General features: G+C 50.9%; 2 protein-coding genes across 4 annotated transcripts in view; one reads left to right on the plus strand and one right to left on the minus strand.

The window, feature by feature from the left end:
- Positions 1 to 10,366, plus strand: part of STK32A (serine/threonine kinase 32A) — a 24,687-nt gene extending 14,321 nt beyond the window's left edge. The window contains exons 9-13 of one of the 2 annotated variants that reach the window (XM_033073033.1): positions 971 to 1,087; positions 2,803 to 2,928; positions 3,899 to 4,027; positions 4,363 to 4,427; positions 9,872 to 10,366. In XM_033073033.1, coding sequence (XP_032928924.1) covers positions 971 to 1,087; positions 2,803 to 2,928; positions 3,899 to 4,027; positions 4,363 to 4,427; positions 9,872 to 10,013 — 579 coding nt within the window. In that variant the 3' untranslated portion in view covers positions 10,014 to 10,366. Of the gene's footprint in view, positions 1 to 970; positions 1,088 to 2,802; positions 2,929 to 3,898; positions 4,028 to 4,362; positions 4,428 to 4,685; positions 5,626 to 9,871 lie in introns of those variants that run through there. The other variant, XM_033073034.1, reaches the window with a different exon arrangement.
- The window catches only part of DPYSL3 (dihydropyrimidinase like 3), a 25,998-nt gene continuing 9,069 nt past the window's right edge, over positions 5,699 to 22,627 (minus strand). For both annotated transcript variants that reach the window (XM_033073031.1, XM_033073032.1), the window contains exons 2-14: positions 19,451 to 19,539; positions 17,063 to 17,247; positions 15,885 to 16,049; positions 15,651 to 15,712; positions 15,185 to 15,265; positions 14,070 to 14,138; positions 11,544 to 11,664; positions 10,377 to 10,533; positions 8,773 to 8,914; positions 8,257 to 8,427; positions 7,487 to 7,666; positions 6,829 to 6,991; positions 5,699 to 6,386 (exon numbers count right to left, since the gene is read on the minus strand). In XM_033073031.1, the coding sequence (XP_032928922.1) occupies positions 6,298 to 6,386; positions 6,829 to 6,991; positions 7,487 to 7,666; positions 8,257 to 8,427; positions 8,773 to 8,914; positions 10,377 to 10,533; positions 11,544 to 11,664; positions 14,070 to 14,138; positions 15,185 to 15,265; positions 15,651 to 15,712; positions 15,885 to 16,049; positions 17,063 to 17,247; positions 19,451 to 19,539 (1,674 nt within the window). In that variant the 3' untranslated portion in view covers positions 5,699 to 6,297. The remainder of the gene's footprint in view (positions 6,387 to 6,828; positions 6,992 to 7,486; positions 7,667 to 8,256; positions 8,428 to 8,772; positions 8,915 to 10,376; positions 10,534 to 11,543; positions 11,665 to 14,069; positions 14,139 to 15,184; positions 15,266 to 15,650; positions 15,713 to 15,884; positions 16,050 to 17,062; positions 17,248 to 19,450; positions 19,540 to 22,627) is intronic.

The raw sequence follows: 22,627 nt of genomic DNA on the forward strand, positions 1-22,627 counted from the left end.
TGTCCCTGTGTCACTGGCTGTGCCCTGCACGTGTCACTGTGTCACTGTCACTGTGTCCCTGTGTCACTGGCTGTGCCCTGCACGTGCCACTGTGTCCCTGTGTCACTGGCTGTGCACTGCACGTGTCACTGTGTCACTGTGTCACTGTGTCCCTGGCTGTGCCCTGCACGTGTCGCTGTGTCACTGTGTCCCTGTGTCACTGGCTGTGCCCTGCACGTGTCACTGTGTCACTGTCACTGTGTCCCTGTGTCACTGGCTGTGCACTGCATGTGTCACTGTGTCACTGTGTCACTGTCACTGTGTCATTGTGTCACTGGCTGTGCCCTGCATGTGTCACTGTGTCCCTGTGTCACTGGCTGTGCCCTGCACGTGTCACTGTGTCCCTCTGTCACTCTGTCCCTGGCTGTGCACCCGTGTTGATGCAGGAGTCGTCCCTGGTGCTCCTGTGCAATGGCTCACGTGTCCCAGTGACATGACACTGCCACAGGGCAGAGGGAACTGTCACCCTGAGATCTGATGCCCACCCGAGGCTGGAGACCCTTCTTGGGACATCCTTTTCTGAGCTAATTTTATTGTTGGGAGACATCTGTCTCCTTTTCACTGGCATTGTCCCCAACATGAGTGAAGAACGTTTTACAGGAAATATTAGGAGTACTCTAACCACAGCACTATGTGTCATAGCCTTGTAAGATAAAAACACTGAAAAAAGCAAGCAAATTCCCACTGGATAATATCTTTGACTTCTGGGGTTTGCTCCTGCTGTCCTGCTGTTGAATGCCCAGTTATTAGCCTAGTTCTTGCTGACATTTTGTTTTTTCAACTGAGCCATGGCGACACAGGGGGAGATGTCCCACAGGAGGCTGGGGACTGGACAGTGAGACGGCGTGAAGGTTCTGTGCTCTAACCAGATTTCCCAAGCAGTCTGAAAAGCAGATAAACTGAAGTGCTTGTCTGGCGGCGTTTCCCACAGAGGCCATACCGCGTTCGGTCCAGCGCCTCCGCCGATGAGATCGCCCGCGTGCTGCGGACGGCTGCGGTGATGTACCCGGCCGCCTGGTCCCCGGACATGGTGGCACTGATCAGGAAGGTGAGGGGGCTGGGAGTGCTGCGCTGGAAGCCCTTGCAGTGGTGTCCAGGCCCGTGTCAGTGCCTCTCACTGTGTGATAAATGTCAGCTGCAGGGAGGCGATGGCAGCGCTGCGTCCTGGGCTGGCCCTGGGGACAGCTGTGCTGGGACATCGCAGCCTCAGCTTCCACTGCACTCTGGAATTAACTGACTCAGAAGCAGATATTGATATACGTATCAATACATTTAGCCCCAACATTACATTTTTCTAATCCTCAAGAAACATTTTTTCCCAATAATGGGAATATTTGCAAGAAGTGCTGACACTGTTGTAAGCCTTTGATGCTGTGTGGCTTGTGCACCACTGCGATTTCTTTTTCAATAAAGCTGTAATAAAAATTGCTTCAAAATCATTACTGGAATAGTTTTGAAGCTGAAATCCCATTTGAAATGAAGTCATATCTTCAATAAACAAGAGTATGGCTTAACAGTGGCAGCAAAGCTGAGCACTCATGCCCTGCATAGCAGCACTGGCAGCAAATTTTAGGGATGCATGTAAATAGATTTTAATTTCAGGTAAGTGTAGGCAATGAAGTAGTACTTACTGTAGCTTTCAACTGGTTTTTGTTCCAAATAATGTATTTATGCATTCTGTCATTTCTAATGAAATAGATGATCAAACATTTTAACAAAAAGAGGCTGTCAGTTCTTTGCTGAGACAGAATCATGATGTATTTTCCAAGAAGCAAACTGCAGAATATCTCCTGAAATTTCACTGAAAATTCAGTGAAGCCAGTATTTCATTAAGCCTAACAGTCATACAGGAATATTTGCTGCAGATGTCCTCGCTGTTGCTATGCTGGCAGCTTTTTCCTGGACCACAGCAGGCCACAAGTCATGGAGACTCCCTTGTGAATAAATAATACAATGTCACAATTATTTAAATTTCCCAGTGCTCTTTTGCATCTGGTTTAACAGCCATATGTATTATACATGAAGCCAACTGTGGCTCCTTCCTGGCTCAACCATTCCCTGTGGATTTCTGGCAGATGCTCGTCCTGGCAGGGCTGCAGTGAGGCTGGAGAGCAGAGCTCTGAGAGGGAGCTGGGGACAGTGGGGACCCTGGGGACAGTGCATGTAACTGGCTGCAGGAGAGCACGAGGAGGGCTTGCCCTACCCTCCCCAAAGGGTTTGGATCGTCTGGTTTTCCTGCTGAGTTTTAGGAGTGCCTAGTGTCAGGAGTTTATTCAGTGTATGATCATTGAACAGAGACAGCTTCAAACCTTTTCTTCCACACAAGTAATCCCTACAGCAGTGTTTAAAAATTATGCAAATAAGCAGTGTGAAGGCATACTTTCACACTGGAATAAGAATACTACTTTAGTAGAGAAAAGAGGATGTTTTACTGATCCAGTATTAAAAGCAAACACAAATACCTGAGTGGAACTCCCCATTCCAAACAAATGCTTATTTTTAACATTGGACAAATTGTTTAATGCCACTGTAGTGCCTCATGGCCTGCTCCTACAATGGGGATAAAAGTAATTTGTAAAAATGGGAATAAACAGAGGCAGAGTTGTGAGCCTGGTGAAGGGATTCTGAGCCAGAGCAGGAGAGGCACTGGTCCAAATGCCAGTACTGATGAGGTGTCTCTGGCTCCATGTATCCTCACCATGCTCCGCTGAGTGTGTTCCCTGTGGGGATGGGCTCATCTCTTCCCTTTAATTCTCGCTGCAGTTGCTGGAGCTGAACCCTGAGAAACGCTTTTCTCAGCTGAAGGACATTCAGTCCTTCCCATATCTGTCTGATGTCAACTGGGATGCTGTTCTCCAGAAAAGAATAATTCCAGAATTCATTCCCATGGTAAGGCTATTGGAGTGTAAAGGTTCCTCACTCCCAGCACTGGGACATGGGACAGTCTGACAAATTCCCACTGAAGCATCAGGTGTCACAAGGGGAGAGGAGAGATCAGGGCAGAGCTGTCTCTTCCCTGATGTGTAGCACAGAGTAATGGAGGGAGGCTGTGGTGTGGGTGCCCCAAAACTGATATCCCCTATTAGTGATGTTCCCAGAATTTCTGGGTGCAGAACTGGTGTTAGAGCCCACTGGGCTGGGGTGGAGCTGTCCTGTGTGGGAGGGACAGTGAGCCCTGTCCTGCTGACCCGTGCTCTGAGCAATGCTGCTCCCCACATCCAAAATCCCAGTGCACCAGGATGAGCTCAGCAGCAGCCTGGAGATCACTCACCATCTAATGATAATTGTTTCCTCCTGTAATGCCTCCCCTAACAAGCTCATTGTTAACAGTAAATAGCACATACACTAGATTTGTGTTTCTGGACCTTTTTAAATTGAATTAAAACAGCACACAAGTAACACAACCCTTATGGAGAATAATTCAACTACTCTAAATGGTTTTCCACAGAAGTTGGGCTAAACTATGAATATTTGTCAATTGTATATCCACCCTTGTTGCTGGGTTTCTCTGTGGTGGGTACAATTTTTATTGGTTGAAGACCAGTTCTGCTGAGCTGTTGTAGTATTCTCTAGAAGGTACAACCCAGCCAGGACACTGTCCTCATCCTCATTGCCACTCCAAAGCAGCCAAAGGCAGAGTAGAAGCAGGAGCCCAAAAGGAGCCACTGTGACCTTGCATATGGCCCCTAGCTGAAGGGACTGACAGTGTATCAGGAGTATAGCCATGCTCTTGTCTGCGTGTGCAATTATAATTAATGCATTTTTTTTACAAAATTCAGCTCCCAGATGCAGTCCAGGTTATAAGAGACTCCTTAAGACAGGCTCTGATCACTTAAGGCCATCTCTCTCTCCCCTCCAGAAAGGTAGACTGAACTGTGACCCAGCCTTTGAACTGGAAGAAATGATCCTGGAATCCAAACCTCTTCACAAAAAAAAAAAGCGATTGGCTAAGAAGGAGAAAGATACAAGGAAAAGCAATTCATCCCAGGTAAGAGCAAGCAGGTACAAGCATGTGGTCAAGGAGGTCTTTCATTTTCCAATGATTGCCATCTAGCAAGATAAACAGTAAACTGAACAGAATATTTTTTCCCTTGTGACTAACTTTCTTCCTAGAACTCTCACCCATCTTCTCTGTGGTGAAAGGCAGAATGTGTGTGCACTGGTTTACTGTAACAGAGAGCCTTAATGTTTCCTTCCCACTGCAGGGCTAATGATGCTCTGTGCCAAAACACATCGCCATGTCTCATTGAAGCTGTCTTTGTAATGTTTTTCTGTATCAACTGTGAATTTATTCCCTCTAATTTTTCCATTCCAATGTGAAAGGCCAGCCACCTCCAGAAGCACCTGGAAATGCTCCAGAGGGACTTCATTGTTTTCAACAGAGAAAAGTAAGTTTTGATCCAGAGGCAGCAGAAGAGGCACTGGCCCCTGCCAAAGCCTTTGACAGATTTTGGGGGCCCAGGGCTGGGGGAGCTGGGTGGGGGGATGTGCTGGAGCAGCTTGGAGCACCCAGGGCTGGAGGAGCTGTGCAGTGAGTGGCAGCTCATGCCAGGCAGTGGGGAGCTCCAAGGCAGCTGTGCCTCTGTGGGCTCTTGGCACTGCCTGGGCTTCCCATCACAGCTCAATCATCCTTTTCTATCCCCAAGGGTAAGACCCCACCATGACAGCATCCAAGAGACCATGACAGAAAGTGGAGGCCCACACAGGGAGGACAATCAGAACAACAGCCTCTGAGAACAACTCACGCCCTGCAGGGCACCTCCTCTTCAGGCTGGGGCTCAGCCACCCATGCACCTTCACAGTGTCAGGCTGTGGACTTGTCCTCTCTTGCTGGGACCCTGCCGGCAGCCCAGGGCACAGGGGAGAGCTGGGTGGGAGCAGCTCGTGGCTGTCTGCCCCAGGGGGAAGAGGTGGCTCCCAATGCAGGGACTTCACCAATGCATTGTGACAAAAGCAGCGTTTGCTTAGACAGCTCCTGCTAACATCCTGTGAGGGCGGGCACAGCAGGCTGGAAATGAGCTCCTTCCTCAGCTGGGAGGAGGCAGCAAAGGTTTCCTGCCCTTTTCACTCTCTCCCTGTACCCAGCAGGGCTGGCAGGGTGGGTGGTCAGTGTGCAGACAGATGTGGACACCAAGCAGTAACAACCAGGTGCTGGTGAATCCAGATACTTTACCAGTCTAGCCTGAAAAATACACTCACCATCACGTTAAACTGCTGCAGCTCACTGAATCTGATGGGGTTTGGCTTCCAAAACCAGAGGGGAATTTGAATGAGTTTGAATCTCTCTACCACTGAAATCACACTTGATTTAAGCAATGCCTGTCTTCAGTAACAACCGCACTGCTGGTGTGGTCTTGCCAAGACTGAGATTGGCCAAAGCATTGCTGCTGCAGATTCCTGCTAATGCCAGGAATGATGCTATTATTTAAATGCTTTGACAGGCCTGAGGTTTCACTCCTGATTTGACATTTTTCCCACTCTTAGCAATGCAGAAGCTACACCAACACCCTGGCACACGTAGCAGTGTGCCCTGCATGGTGCTGCCCTGACAGTCTGTTGCTGCAGCCCCCTCCTGCCCCAAAAGCACCCAAACCCCTCTGCAGCTGGGCACTGCCCCTGCCAAGCAGCCTGAGGAAGAGAAGAGACAGCCGACAACGAGTTGTTTGAAGGAACAACTTTTTTTTTAATAAAGTGTACAAAGTAGTAAAACTCCTTACACAAGGTGCTGTGAACAGCTGTTACAGAGATGATTCGAGCTCCCCCACAGGCCTTGTGATGAAACGCCAGAGCATTGGGTGGAGATGAAGGAGATGAATGTGACAGACCCACCTCTCCCTACGAGCTCAGTGCACCTGCCCTCCCCATCTGGCATCCTGCCTCCAGCCAGACCCTGCCCTCACCTGCCTGGCCGGGTCGCCCTGTGGGCCACTCCACTGTCCCACACCACGGCATCCCACACACGTTCAACACCAACAACACTGAACCGAGCAACCTGTCCGAGCAGCATGCATACAGAGAGGAAGAGCAAAACACAACCCAACCAAACCCACAACAGTAACAACAGAACTTTAAGGCTATGCAAAAACAAAATGAAGCAACATCTTTAAAGCTAGGTAGCAAGTAGCATTTGTGAAACATAAGGCTTGAGGCTTATTGATTCTTCAGAACAGGTTTATTTATTTTCATTCTTCAACACCAATGCACCATTTTTCTTCCTTTGCTTGAACAGGGATTTTGTTTCCTCCTCAGCCAGGACATTTAGCTCAGGGAGGTGATGTTGGAGCGGCCTCCCGGGGGTGCCACAATGCGCTTGCTGGCTGAGCGCATGCCTTCATCAACCTGGGTACCTGGGACAGGACAAAAGTACAGAGGGAATGGGGAAAGCAAAGTTAAGAGTGTCTTCTTCACAGGACTGAGCAGTCAGGCAGCTGGAGTCTTGCCAAGGTCCTCCAGAGGTTATCTACTACAACCTGCTCCCTCTCCCACTCCAGCAGCAACCCCAAGAGCCGCAGTGGCTTGGAAGTCTCTGGAGATGCTTTGTGAACAGACCCACAGAGCAAGAACAGCATGGGATGCCGTGCTGGCCTCCACAGTCTGCCTGGCTTTTACTGCAAGGTGCAGCTCTGGCCATGTCCTTTAAGGGACACACAGGATCTTGCCCTGCCATGACCCACTCTTGTGCTTACCTTGCTGCAGGCCACCTCTGACTGCTCCCTGCCCCAGGCCAAGGACAGGGACACATGGCCAGTGGCTCTGCCCCCTCCCAGCCCTGCCAGCACACGTGCTCACCTGACAGGCTGAATCCAGATTGATGGAGATTCCTGATGGGCGGTGTCTGACGTGTGGGGGACCCCCTGGTTGACCCCGCAGGGGTGCCCCCCTTGGGGGTGGTGGTCAGGTCAAACACGGGTCCATCATACAAGCCCCGGGGCACAGCATGCATCTCTGCCATCTGTCACCAGACAGAAGAGGACAGTGACACTTCTCTGAACCCAGGGAACATCAGCTCCTCAGTCCCCCTGCAGAAGGATCTCACACTGACATGCACCCTAAGTCCTGCAGCACTGAGGCCTGGCACAGCCCCACTGCCCTGCAGGGTGAGCAGAGCCAGTGCAACAGGCTGTCACCCAGAGGGGGTTTATGCTCACAAATGGGGGAGAAGGCAATTTTGGCCAATCTCTTCATTTCAAACAGCATTTCCCTCCAGGCTCCTGCTGCAGCAGGACAAGATGAGGACTGCTAACCCTGAGGAGCATCGGCCTCCACCATGGCACGTCACTAACACAAAGGGCTCCCTATCCAAGCCTCGGCTATTCTGTACGTTCAAAACACACCAGCACTGCTTACAGGGTCCGCCAAGAACAGCAAAGGAAAACCAGCCAGTTATTAAGGGCAATTTGGGCTAACAGTATCCCAGCTCTGTCTCCTGGCATCCCCATCTGCTCACCTTCCTCCTGGCTTTGATGCGCTTGTAGACGTAGTCAGGGAAAGGGCTGCAGGGCAGGAACCGTCCAGTCCCCTGGGTCACATGCAGGTTGCCATCCTCCAGCATGATCTTCCCCTGGCATATGACAACCAGTGGGGCCCCACGGAGCTCCATCCCCTCAAAGATGTTGTATTCAGCCACCTGCAGCAAGCCCAGGATGATGGTCAGGAGGGACAAGGACACTGCCTGCCCACTCAGGGCACTCCCCACACCTCACTGCTGCCATCACCAGTGCAGGCAGAAGACACCTTTAACAGCCTTGCCTGCTCAGAGGTCTCCTGCAGATCACTAACCCATCACAATAAAAGCCCACCAGGACTCCCAGCATGAACCAGGACCTGCTGGTTTGAAGCTCAGTGTGAGCAAAAACTCCAAGAGCAGACAAAAGCAGGATGTATGCTTGAGGTAAGGCATGAACAAAGCACTGTGGCAAAACCAGGAAAAATATTTGTGCCTGGAAGAGGAACCAAGGTAAGGAGAAATGTGTCTTTACATTTGCATAGGCCAGAGTCAGGAGAATACCCAAGCAGGGTGAAAAAAGCACCATGAGCCCCTAGGGCTCCTGAACATTCAACCCACAGTCACAACAGGCACTGCCTGGAGCCTGGGCTCAATCCCTCCTCCTCAGAGCCAAGCAGGACAATACCACGCTCCCAGCAGCCAGGCAACCTTTCTACAAAACGACTCACACGCCACCCTCCAGCGTTCACACAGATGAGCAGAGCACTTACAGATTGATGGGTTTTGGCTGTGATGATCTTCACTGCATCAGGATCCCATATAACCAGATCGCTGTCCGAGCCCACCGCTATTCTCCCTTTTCGTGGATACAGGTTGAAGATTTTGGCAGCATTAGTGCTCGTCACAGCCACAAACTGGTTTTCATCCATCTTTCCAGTGGCCTGCTCACACACAAAGAGAACTAAGTCCTTCTATGGGAAAAGGGTGAGTAAGGGCCTGAGAAGCACCATCCTCACTCCAGCAAAAGGTGCTGGCTGGCTGGGCCCAAGCTTCTAAAGCTGACCTTACTAACTAGTGCCAGACAGACTGAGAACTGGGGGCACAGTTACAGCTTCTGGATGTTCACCCCAAGCGTGTGAGAGCCACCTCTCCTGCTCCAGCTTGATTTGACTCTCACAGCCAGAGAGGGAACAAGCTGGGTGTCCAGCTCTGTGGGGCAATACCATCCGTGTGTGAAATGGCAACCACCTCTGCTCACCCTGCCCCTTCCCTGGTGGGACACTTACCACTGCCTTGTCCCAGATGACAGACATTCGTTCCTCTATGCCATTGGTTCCTTCTGGGATTGCTGTGAAGTTGTCTTTCCCAATGGCTTTCTGGGCAGTGCTGAAGGTACAGTGAGCACTCCCCGACACCTGCAGATCACCACTGAAGAGGGGTAGAACAAACCCACCATCAGTCATTTTGCAGTCACACAGCAACAGAGATATGATGGATATGGATTTCCTCTGGCCACAGGCAGTCCCCAGCTCAGTTTTTTTGACTCTGCACCCTCATTTCCACAGTCCCTCAGCCTGAAGGCTTCTACCTGACCCAGCCCTTGGGGCAGCTGTGTGACATGGGGGCAAGAGACCTCTGCCATGCTGTGCTACCCACCTGAGCATGGACAGCATCCTGTACAAAGGAAAAGTCACCCAACAGCTGCTCAGATAACATTGCACAGGCAGCAGTTGGAAAGTCATTGCTGCCAGGCAAAAGGAAGCAGACCAAGGCAGGCCAGCTCCCAGCACTGTCTGCATGAGGCAAGGGGCCTCAAGCACCTGGACAGTGCAGACACAGTGACTCTCCTCAAAGCTGCAAATCTGCCCTAATCCACTGGTAATCTCCACCTTCCTCTGATAATTTCTGCCATATGTCTGATGAACTGTACAGACAGAGGCCCAGAATGACAACACAACATGCTTCCTGCTGGAGACAAACAAGCCATCCAGCCCAGCTGGAGCCTCATGGTGTCTCCTCCTGCTACAACCTCACAGAATATGGTATGGCAAAGGTGTCAAGACAGACACCTATGAGCTGCAGGGATCAAGAATTGCTTGTGTTTTCTTGGAGGTCTGGGGTAAATTGGAAGTGGAAGGTTAAGGATTAGAAAAGCAGTTCAGGAGCAGGGCTCACATTTCCTTGCCAGCTGTTAAGACCTGCACCTATATCATACATCCATGGAACGCAGACAGGGCTAGGAATGTGCAGCATCCTCAGCTGCTGCACTGGCCTTGCCAGTGAGAGGATGGAGTGTAACTGTGAAAGGTCACAGCAAACTGCTGAAGTGCTTTTCTTGTTTGTCTTTGTTTACAACAAATGTTTTCTTTACCCTCTTGCCTTCAGGATGAAAAAACAACCTGCCAGCCCAGCCGGATGCGCAGGACCTGCTCCCAAAGGTCTCCTGCACTCTGCAGGTTCTGCTCACCTGTACAGGTGTGTGAATACATCTGCTTTGTATTTGACTGGGGTCCCCACCAGCCTGTGAAACTGCAATGCTCTCCACGTTGGTGCAGCATCCTGCATCATCCTGCAGAATCCCAATCCAGGCAGCCATTCCCCACTTCTGGGGACATCATTCCATTGACAAGTCTGTTTTAGCTTCTCCTCATTTCTTTGTCTTCTTCAGGGCATTTAAAATGGTTTATGACTACTGGTATTTTTCTCACTAAGCTTATGGTGTCCTCTCTCCACTCTCAAGGATAAACCAACATGGCTTGGAGCCAGAACCATTTCACCGCCAGGTTCATTACATGCCTACAGTGAAGTGGTTCCAGTTGGACTAACCTCTTTCTTCCCTATCCAGACTCTACCTTCCCGTAGCAGTAGCCCCAGCAGAGCTGTCACTCACCTGGCCAGGAGGGAGTTAATGTAGTCAGGAGTGGTTGGGTCTGGGCTCAGTGGTGGAGAGACCACAAATGCCGCAGCTTTTGCCCAGTTCTTGCTCCAGTAGTGTGTTCCATCAGTCCCCAGACTGGCTGTGATGGGCTCACCAAACACCACAATGCCTGGAGAAGGACACGGAAAGGACAGTGTTTCGGTGGAGCCTGGCAGCATTCTCTGCTGCACAGCACTACCAACAACCTGCCACGTCCTGAGAATACCCAGACCCGTGACATCACCACAGGGTGCTCCTGCTCAAGGGCACAAATCCTTGTGCTCCAGAATCCTCCTTCACAGCACCTGCAGCAGGGGCAGAGTCTAGGGAACAGAGCTGTGTGCATGCCCACACTTGTGGACAAGAAGGGATGGGGTCTTCATGATTTGCAAGGAGCCATGAAGCCATTTATTGATCCACAAAGCAAAGTTTATATACTTTTTCTATTGTTACTAAAAATAGCGCGCCATAATATTCGTGTAACTAAGGTATATTGCTTAATTGTAACTAGATAACATTGCTCAATCTAGGCCTCCTTTAAGCTAGCCAGGTAGATACAATATTTCCCGCAAATCCCCACAGAAACTGCAGGCTAAACACTCTGCACCAAGCACCTTCTCATCTCTTACATTCCTTCTCCAAAATGCCGCTTTCTTCTGCCAAGGCTTGGGCCTACTGCGGCTAACAGATCCACATGGGCTGTGACAAGCTGAGCAGTACTCGCAGTTCTGCTCTCCAGCTGTATTCCCACATACCACCACCACTGACAAATGGAGCTCCCAGCCACCAGAAAAGGCACCCAAGCACCTCCAAGGGGCCAGCACTTCAAAGGGAGGCCACAGCTATGCAGCAGCTCAACCCATGTGCATTGAACAAGTATCCACACTGAGCAGACAAACGGTGGTGTTTAAAGCACTGTGCCTACCTGTGCCCCATATATTGATGTTACCTGACTGACAACAGGAGCCTGTCATCTGACCTACTGCAGTGTCACCCTGCCCTTCCCAAGTCAGGCAAATTCCTCAGCACCGGACAGCACTTGAAGCACAGTGTTGATACTGACAAAATCACCAAAGGACATGAGGACCACATAATCCAGCATCCTGGGGCAGTAGCAGGGCAGCACCAGCTGCCACTCACCTTTTTTTCGGGCTTGTGAGATGAGGTCAGCAGCACTTTTGCTCATCACTTTAGTCACGTAGAGAGGACAGTTGGTCTGGCTGGCAATAGTGATGGCCCGGAAGACAGCTTCTGCTTCCAGCTGGAAGAGAGGATGGCACACAGCTGCCGAGGAGCGCTGGCTGGGCAGGGAGGAGCCCCCGTTACTCTCAGCACACCACTGTGGACACGCTCTGCCCTCACTTTTACCCTTGGCTCCCCCAGGGCAGTTTGATCAGGGAGACCTGAGGGGAGAAGCTTCTGTCTCCCCAGGGCCTGGCCCAAAGACAGGCTATGGTAACACAGTGCCTGGCACAGGAGCACTGCCTGAGCCCTGCTTGGGGGGCAGCAGAGCCGCACCTGCTGCTTTTCCACTGCCTGGTTCCAGCTCTCCCAGCAGCCCAAGGAGCCCAGGGACAGCTGCCCAGCCTGCCAGCACAGCCTGCAGACTGATGCCAGGCAGGAGGAAGATCCACCCCTTCATAGCAGTCCCCTGCTCCAGGCTGTCCCACGGCTGCAGCAGGTTTAACCCCTGGCACCCCCGAGGCAGGGTGAAGAGGGCTGCAGGCTGCATGCTGGCAGGCACCAGGGCCAGCCTGCAGTGCAGCTGCTGCTTGCCCCAGCCTGCTGACAGCAGCCCCATCTCACTGTCCTGCTGTGGAGGGACATTTCCACCAGGAGGGATATCTTTGGAATATTACATCAGCCTGTGCTCAGCCTGAGCTCAACCCCAAGTGTTCTCCAAGTGTTTGCTCTACAATTCGGCTTCAAGTGTTGGCTTGAGAAAGTTCAAAACAGAAGCCTTAAAAAGACACAATGATTCAGCCCTCAGGGCAATGCCTGGGACCATGCCAGCTGAAATGTCCCAGAGCAGAGAAGCAGAGCACTGCATCCAGACACACATGCACTCCCTACACCTCTCAGACTTCTGCAGATCTATTTGCTGTACAGTGAAAAGAGTTTTTTCTCTTCTTAAATACTCTTTAAATAGAAATTTAAGCAAGAAGCCATTTTTTATCACCATACATATGCGCTGTAGTAGTTGATGGGGTTTAACATGTGGACAGGAGCAAACAGTCATCACTGAATACCCCTCACAGCAGGTTACAATCTGGAGCAGCATTATCCTGCCCTACCAAGTCACCATCATCACCTGATAGAAGAACAAGTCTTTAACCACCACTGAGGTCCCTCCAGGACAGAGAAGACTCACAGAGCCACAGATCACTCTCCTAATGCTTTGCCATCTGCCTGCAGGCTTTGTGGGGTAGCAGGGTCATTTGTGTTCCACCTACCATTTTCAAAGGTAGAGTATGTTCTGGAAGAAGGACACTGCTTATTTGCAAAGGCAATGAGATATGGATCTGGATTTGGCTGAATAGATAATATCTAATATCTTGCACTGTTCTCAGTTGCCTTATACTTTAATGGCATTTCAAGAGCAAACACAATGTTTTCTTGGCTTTGGATGAGATCTGCACTGCTTATGGTAACAGGACAGTTCTCAAATATGCACACAACCACAGCATCCTGTAATTGCACCTTAGCTTGCCAACTAGTGGCAACAGGTTAAAGTCATAAAAATAAGAGGGACTCTGAGCCACTGTGTTTGACACTGAGACTGCTCCCTGTACAGGAAATGCTTTACACTCTTGTATTTCCAAGAGAGTAAGTACTGTTATTACACTAGGCCATTTATGTTGTTACTAGCCCAAATACAGCCAACTTCTTATATTTTTAATTTAAGCCAACTGATTTTATTTCAGCAGGCCCTGAAGTACAAAACTGTTCCTATTGTTTTCTTCTTTCGCATGCTGTGGAAAGTCAAAGTACCTCTCAGCAGGGAGTTATGTGAAGAAAACCTATCTAAAATTAGACTCAACTCATATTAATGGACCAAACAGAAAAATCCCTGCAAGCTAAAATTAGAAGTAATCTCATTAGTGTTCTGACAATGATTTGTAACCAGGGAATTCCCCTTCTCTTTCCCTCCCACTCCTTCTACCAAACACTTTGTCCATCTAACTCTGAAACACGCTTTACAGACTAAGCAGATATAAAGTAGAAAGAGGCTGGAATCTGTCAGCACTTAGATAGGAACAGTGAATTCTCAGAGAAACTAAAACTAATCATTAGATTCTTCTTAGGCTTCTCACATCTGTGGAATCACCTATATAATCATCATAAAAATGCCCCCAGTGCAGCCTCAAAGGCTGCTACAGCCATACAGACACTTTGGCTGATTGATTTCTCTTTGTGAGACTCAGAACAAAGGTTTCTGTCTCTGCTGGGTAACTCAAGCAAGACTGAAAAATGTCTGTCACAAACATGCACCTCACTCCTCCCTGGGTTGATGATGAAAAAGCCAGCAGTGCCTGTATAAACAGATAGCCCTGCATGCACACACACTCTCCCAATGCTTGCCTGGCCACACTGAACACACTGAGCCCTACTGTGCCTGGGAAGACTCTTCAGTGAAGCAAGGCTGGACTGTCCTCTGCATCTTACCTCCTCAGGTCTGCTCAGCACATGGCCTTCAGGGCCAGTTATTCCCATCTCCAACATCCTGGCTTGTTCCTAGGACATCAAAAGAACAGAGGGATATTACTGAAATAATAGGACAGAAACTATCAACCAAAAAAGCAGATCCCTTCTGTGTAAAGCCCTTCCCTCAGGACCATCAACATCCTGCGTCGTGTGGGACCATCAGGCATGGTGAGAGGCTGCTCTACCCTCAAGGGATTTGAAAGAGAAGGAGGGAACCTGAGGAAATGGGAGGGCAGGCACTGACTTAAACCTCTTCAATGAAACAAGCACAATGTGGAGACAAAAACAGGCTACAAAATTCCCCTCCTCTCCAATTCCCAGGCCTGTGAAGTGCTACAAATTAGGCAGGTGCTAAAATAGAGAGAAGCTCTGGCCAATACAATTCCTCTGACCATTCGATTTTCATGTGAACTGTGCACTGTGGCTCTAAAAGTCCAAACAAAAACTGAATTCTTGTAGTCTGAAAAGATGCTCCAAGAATGATGTCTTGGTTCATGCTCCTTCAACTCTCAAGAACAAAACAGAGAAAAAACCAAATAGCTGCAGAGCTTAAATGAGCAATGTCTTCTGTGTCTTAAAGAGAATGAAAACACTTGGACCTTCTGCCATCCAGCACCAATTACAACACAGCAGGCCAACACACACTACCCACTTGATCACTAAACCACATCCCTCAGAACACCTGCCTTGGGAATCCAGCTTTATTAGCCTCCTGCTTGCTTACAGGGAGAAAATCTCTCTTGCCAAGGCAGTCCTCAATGGACTTTACCTCTCCTGGCTTGTGATGTGCAAGGCAAAAGTCCCTGCCTCTCCACACTGAAGACAGTTGCAGCTGGAGCAAACGTATCATACTTGATGGACACTCAATTCCATTTAGGTAATTGCTAATGCACTATATCAGACTTATGCACAAAGTATTCACAATATAAAATCTTGCTAACTTTGACATTGCTGCTGAACAGCAAGGATACCACCTTGCACAAGATGTCCGGCTTCAGAGCCATTTTGCTAATGCCCCACACCAAATCTGCTTGATAAAGATTTTCAGTTCTTGCATGCCAGAAGTAGTTAGTTACCTGTGCAATTATATCCCCATTTTCTGCATGAACTTGAGCTATGGCACCCAGTTCTGCCAAGCAGCTGAATATCTCATACAGCTGGAAGAGACACAAGAATAAATGATTACTGAGCAGGCTGCCCTTGGCCCTGGCACCCCTCGTGGCCCTTCCACCCTTGGCCCTGGCAGCAGCAGGAACCAGTGTAGCCGTGCCAGGCAGCGCTCTGCCATGCAGGGACCAGCTCGCTGAAGGATGCAGTCACCAGCAGTTGCCCTTGGTGATCTCCACACTAGACCTCTGCCTCTGCCAGCCCAGAGCACAGTCTGGGGCACCCTGCACAGGCAGCCAGGGTACAGGAGAGGAGCAGCAAGGGCTGGCCAAGGGCAGCAGCCACCAGCCTTATGAGCTGCCCCATGCCCACCACGGCTGTCACCCCCCACTGCTCCTCGAATCAACACAAGCATGGCGATGCAGGGGCTCTCACCTCAGTGTTGGACATCTGGTACAAATCCTTGTAGGCCATGTACACCATGAAGGAGTTAACACCTGGGGCAGGGCAGAGAAGAGAGAGAGATGAGCTGGGTTAGGCTGCCTGCTCTGGCCGCCCTCCCCACCAGCTGCCCTGTGGGCACAGACACCCAACAGCACAGCCACCCCTTGCCCTCCCTGGCCAGGGGACAGTCGGCCAAGGCCAGCCAGGGAGCAGCAGGCAACGAACCTTTGTCCTGGACCATGGTGTGCAGCTCCTGCCTGACGCGGGGGCTCCAGCGCGGGATGTCCACGTGCAGGCCGTAGTCGCAGCAGGCCTTGCCGTCCGCCCACTCCCGCCAGCGCTCCAGCGCCTCGGCCAGGCTGCCCTCGGGCTCCGGCACGACGTGATCCACTGCAGGGCACAGCACAGCACGGCCTGGGCAAGGGCTTCCCCCCGGCCATTCCACCATGGCCTGGAAGCTCCACCACCCCGGGCTGCTCCATTCAACAGCTTCCGGGCAGCTCCCAAGAGCACCCTGCCACCTGCACAACATGCCCCTCAAGTGCATTTATTGCACAGAATAGGGAAGTGCACAGAGCCTTTGCTTAATGGCCTCTGGCACAGGACCAGGGGTTTTTACACGCTTCTGCTAAGAAAGTGGCTGGAAGCTAAAGAGCTTTTTCCTTCCCCATCCCCACTCCCACCCCATTAGCACACAGCCTCCTCCCCCACTGCAACACTAATGTACCTTTTATTGCACAGCACCTTGCCACAGACCATTTCACAAAACATATTTTTTTGGCACAGAGGAAGGAAAAACGGTGGGTGGAGGACAAGGAACCCAGCCCTTTATTGGAAGGATCAATACTTGTTCCTGCATCCCAAGAAACCCTGCAGGGCACACAGTTATAGCCACTGCACAGGATAAAACCTGGACCTCAAACCCGTGCACAGCCATAGCATCCTCCAGGGAAGGACCTCAGAATTCCCTTTCCTTTTTTGTTAGCACTGCTTATTTTCAAGCAGTGTGGGATGCCAACACACTGCTCTGTTCCTCTGCCCAGAGCCATCTGAGCACCATGCTGTCCTACTGTTAGTTAACAGAGAAGTTATGCCATTGTCCCTTTTTGAGGGTCCCAGGGGCAACAGTGGTTGCAGACATGCACTGCAGAACATAGGCTCTCCAAGGGCAAGGGGTCCTACACACATCTCCTGTCCTATCACTTCATCATTTCTAAGGATCCAAATATTCATCCCAATCCTTACGCCCTAGACTGCATTGACAGAGATCACAGAAAATATGAATGCATGTCGTGAACTTTGAAAACACAGAAGACTGAGAAATGCACAGAAAAAAAAAAACCTGGATGATCTTGCAGGAGTGCTGGATGGTGTCACGCACAGGCCATGCCTGCTGCACTTACTAATCATGGTGGTTCCACCAGCCAGAGCTGCTTTTGTTCCTTGGAAGAAATCATCCACAGCAGTCATTCCCTTGTAGGGCATCTGCAGGCGAGTGTGGACATCTATTCCTCCAGGGATCACCATCTTCCCATTGGCTTCTATGGTTTTGACCCCTCCAGGAACAATCAGGTTGTCTCCGATCTGCCTGATGAGATCACACCAAGACACTCACACAAAGGAAAACCAGGCACAACAAAAGCTCTGAACAGCTCAGCCAGGGACTGCCAGGACAGCTCCCTGCCAGCAGGAACACCCCACTCTGTCCTGCTCCCAGACCGGGGCTTGCTGGAGCAAAATCACTCCACTCTGCAGCAACGTGCAGGACTATCTGGCTAACACCTGTGCTGTGCTTAGGCCAGAGGTGGTTGCCATCTGTCCAGCTCCTCTGTGGGTGATTTGGATGGCACCTGCTGGCACTGGGTTGGGGTAGCTGGGGAGTATGTTCTGATGGTGATCTCTGCAGTGTGTGGTGAGAACCTGCCTAGGACACCTCACACCATACAGGCTGCAGCATGCATTTGCTGACTGCTCACCCAGGGTGCATGCTCACAAAACCCAACACCAGCCCTGCTTCCAAGTGAGCTACACCCCTAATTTCTCCTGTCTCCCATCCTTCTGCCCACCTTAAGGAAGGCTCAAGTCTGAGCTTATTGACAGAGAAAGATGATTTCCACTGTAATGCCACAGCTGCTGGGCCAGCTCAGGGCTTATCAGGGAGTTGTAATGCTGCTCACAGCACAGAGTCCCAGGAGTGAAGGGATTCCTGGGAGCTGGGAAATAGCTCAGAAGTGCCAGCCTGACAGGCTGCAGCCTCCTCGGCTCATGGCACAACCTGCAAGCTCTGGGCTCACTGTCTTCCCAAAACATGCACAGTTTCCCCCTCTGACCTTGTCTCTTCTGTGACCCTGAAGGACAACTTTGCTATCAGCAGGGTCACACTGTAGTGAAGGCAGCTAAAATCACAACTAAAAATGTCTTCTGAAAACAGGAAATCTAGAGAATTCCAGCATAAATCCACTAGCAATGTAATACACAACTATAGTGCTCTGGAGCCTGTCCTGTTCAAGCACAACTTGACATATCCAGCCCTCCTGCAGCCAAGCCACCTGAACCTCAACATTCCCTTTCTCAGACCCTGTCTCCTCAACCCCTTTGAGTCCATATGTTCAACTCAGCCTTCAAATTTCTGCCTTCAGAAATCCTACTTTCAGCAAGCCTTTCTCAGTGTTCCTCGATAAATCAAGATTAAAGATAAATTGGTTTTAGTGGAAAACTTCTGATATCCTTGGCACATTGGGGAGGTAAAAATGAGAAACAAATTCCATTTTTGCATTTCCTTCAAGCTGAGTCACTTTGCAGTTTTTTTTCTGTAGTGTAACAAAAATTCTGTGGACAGAACTGCTCACTTGACTGTCCTCACAGCAATACACCAGCAGCTTCTCCCACTGATTTTATAGAGATTAATCCATCACTAAAGGTTTTTATTCTTCACAGAACTCACTCATAAGAAGTGAAATTCTGTGGCCTCCAGAGTGAGGCTCAGTGGTTTGACCAAGGATACTCAGAAAGCACGCACGACAGCAATGCCTGAAGCTGGCTCTGATCCCTGCCTGCGTACAAGCAGTTGTCAATCACAAATGGTTTTGTCCACCAGATAAAAATACAATCACACTTCTTGAAGTATTTATCTGCTGCTAGGTTTTTAATATATACCAGCCTGGGAAGCCTGGATATTTATTTAGCTCTTACCATAGAGCAAGCAATGCCTTTTCAAGTCTCACGGCTATGAACTATCATGGTTCTTTCACTTCACCCAGTGTGGAGTTGGCCCCAGCACAATACCTTTGGCCAAGTTTGAAAGCCTTTACACAATGGAGCCATTCCTGCAGCTCTGAGACATACATGGAGAAGCTGGGGGAACCCAGAGGTTTCCCTGCCATTCCTGGAAATCTCAAGGATGCAGATGACTTGCAGCACAGCACTATCCTTGTTAGTGCTAACAAACAGGATCCTGTGTGGGGTCATTCATGCTAATAAGGTTAACAGAAAACCAGAAAGCCAAAGATAAACCTTGTTCCTGGCGCAATTAGTCACAACTTTGCTGTACAATGGACAGTGTCACAGTCCCACAAGCCTGACTGCAATTCAGTCACTGGAGCTCCTCTGAAAACACATCAATCACATCTGTGCTTACACACACTGCAGAGAGGTGAGCCTCTGAATAGAGGGGTTTATCCAGTTTTACTGCCTGGCAAGTTGGGCACAGACCATAGCCCCAAAAAGCCAATAACCATCCAACCTGAAGCTAGTTTAAGGGGAGATGGAGATAACAGAAATCCCATACTTACTTGATGAGGCCATCCTCCATGTAAATGTCAGCATAGAATGACTGGTCATCATTGACTATTCGCCCTCCTTTAATAAGGAGACGATCACTCTGAAAAGGGAAGAGCACAGCAGCTGTCAGCAGCACGTAACACACATGCTTCATTCACTTTTGACTGGGAGGGTGGTTAGACACTGGAACAGGTTGCCCAGGGAGGTTACGGATGCCCCAACCCTGATGGTATTCACAGCTAGGTTGGTTAAGTCCTTGAGCTCTGTTTCTCTCTGTTACCCCTGCTGCCCACGGCCCCGGTTTTGGCACGTAAATACACTCCCCTGCCACAGTCTGAGCCTGGACAAGGGCTAACCAGAGCCATCAGCAGGGCTCACATGCCAGCCTCGCCCTGTGATGCTCTTGTGTGGTTAATTGCTCTGCAGGGAAACAGATTTGCTCTCCACCCGCCACCCTTGGAGCAATTTCTGAAGTATCACCACCGTGGTGGGAATTTGCAGCTTCCTTTCTGTCAACAGAAGGATGCAAAGAATATTCCTGCATCCCGGCAGCAGCCAAAGCCCAGAGCCCCGCGTGCGTTTTTACAGCAATCTCATCCACACGCAGCCGAGACAAAGGAACTGGGTGGGGAAAGGAGGGGAACGCCGGCGCGCTGAGCCCTGCTGCAGCTCGGGTGGGAACAGCCGCGGGCTCCCGCCCTGCCCCGGCACCCAGCCCGGCACTCCGGCCCCGGCATCCCAATCCCTGCACCCAGCCCGGCACCGCAATCCTGGCACCGCAATCCTGGCACCCAGCCCGGCACCCCAATCCCGGCACTCCAATCCCGGCACCGCAATCCTGGCACCGCAATCTCGGCACCCCAATCCCGGCACCGCAATCTCGGCACCCCAATCCCGGCACCGCAATCTCGGCACCCTAATCCCGGCACCACAATTCCCGCACCCCTATCCTGGCACCCCAATCCCGACACCGCAATCCTGGCACCCCAATTCCCGCACCCCAATCCCGGCACCGCAATCTCGGCACCCTAATCCCGGCACCCCAATTCCGGCACCGCAATCTCGGCACCCAGCCCAGCACTCCGGCCCCCGGCACCCCAATCCCGGCACTCCAATCCTGACACCCCAACCCCGGCACTCCAATCCTGACACCCCTATCCCGGCACCCCAATTCCGGCACCCCAATCCCGGCACTCCAATCCTGACACCCCTATCCCGGCACCCCAATCCCGGCGAAGGGGATTTACCTTCTCCGCCAGCACAGCCCATAGGGAGCCTCGTCTCCCACCAGGAACGCAGCTCAACTGAGCTACTCCCGGGTCTCCTACCACTCACCGTCCCCTCCAACAAGCACACCCAGGATCAGCCCGCTTCTTCCCCGACCCAAGCTAACACATCGGGCAGAGGACTGCCCAAACTGTACTGTCTATGGGGGGCCTGAAAGCAAGGGCTCGCCACAGCCCCCCATGCACAGCTCCTTCAAACATCCTGCACTGACGCACCTCCATAAGCACACGGAGCTCCTGACCTTGACCAGCGACCTGGGGACAGCCACCTCTCAGGAGCAGAGGCACAAGGACAGCTGGTGTGCACCAGCCTGGCAGTCCCAGACCTGGGCCAGAGCACAGTCTCACTACACCTCTCCCCATGGGGCACACGCTGGGCGATGCTCAGCTTTGGGGCTGAGGACTCTGAGCAAAGACACGGCTACAAAAAAAAGTTTCCCTGCCCAGATCCACTAACAGTCCTCCATTTATTTTTTTCTGTCCCTCCCCAACTTGCTTTCTCTGGGAGTTGGTTCTCACTGGAGTGTGGGAGCATCAGCAAATACTGATGCTGGTCTGCCCTTCCCTGCACATCAGACAAGAGAAATCCAAGGGAGTCAGGCACAGGCAGCACAGGGGCAGGAGACTGTTGCACTGACAATTACTGAATAAACTGTTAATATGAGCTCAACAAATATGCCTGCTCCACATTCACAAGAGGTCTTTCTGTGGCAGATGTGAAGGGCTGCTCAGTGCTAACTCTGTCAGTACACAAAATTGAGAGACCCACAGTGGCTGAAACACAAACAAGACATCCATTCAGATCAGGCACTGCTAGAACCCACTGTGCCCACCCAACAGTGAAGGGTGAAGGGACTGCACGGGCACTCACCCACTGACTGCAAGGAAAAAATGCAACTAAGTTGAATAAGGAAAATCCAAATGACATGCCTACAGGCTCTAGCATGGTTCAGAAGTGCACCCAGGTGTCAAGAAGCAGAGGAAGAAGAAAGGAAGAGAATTAAGCAGTTATGAGGAAATGAGTCTGATTTAATAGCCAGGCTTCTGCAGTGCACGCTACCAGAGCAGCTCCAGATCACAATAAATGCACTGTTCCCCTATCAGGGCTCACTGTGCCTCTGTACACCCACCACAGCTCTTGCCAGCCAGCATCAGGCTGTGTCATCAGCCATGGAGCAGAAGGAAAAGCCCCCTGCAGCAGGAGGCACGGGGGCATGGCCAGGGAGGGAGCAGCCCGAGCCCCGGGCACTGCCCAGCACAGCTCTGGGCGAAGGTGCGAGATGCGAGGTGTGAGAGGTCAGGCTCTGACTCCACTGCTGGCTGTGCCTCCAAAGCACTCGGGCAGCCAGTGACAGCTCATCTGCCACTGGTGTGGTGCTTTCTGTGAGGATCCATTTCTGCAGGCACAAGGGATGCCTATGAGACCACGCCTGGAGCTTTCCCTCCAGCACAGCTCTGCCAAAACCTGTCAGATTCACCACCAGCCTCAACACCTCTCCATGCTGGTAAACCTTTATGCAGAGCTCTCCCTGTCTCTCTGCCTGCTTGTATTTGGTATCAAGCTTTCAAACCCATTACCTATTCCCTCAGGCCCACACTCTGCTCCTGATGCCCTTAAGCATCATCTGCTAATTTTGAGATCTCAAAGTATCAGGGGGTCTCAACACTTTTCAGAGTGATGCTGCAGAAAGAAAGGCAGGCAGCACTTCCAGAAGGCCGCTGAACCCATCCAAGAACAGTGCTCACCTGGTTTACAAAGCACTAGGGCATAATTAGGGGAGCACAGAAGTAGGTGTATGGTTTTACTGCTTTTTCCCTTGTAAAAGCAGAGACACTAATTGCAGTGGTGTTTCATCAGAAGCTTATGTGTGGTACCAATGTACCACACAACAGCATGGAAAA

The sequence above is a fragment of the Catharus ustulatus genome, chromosome 15 (genome assembly GCF_009819885.2).
Source record: "Catharus ustulatus isolate bCatUst1 chromosome 15, bCatUst1.pri.v2, whole genome shotgun sequence".
Lineage (NCBI taxonomy): Eukaryota > Metazoa > Chordata > Aves > Passeriformes > Turdidae > Catharus > Catharus ustulatus.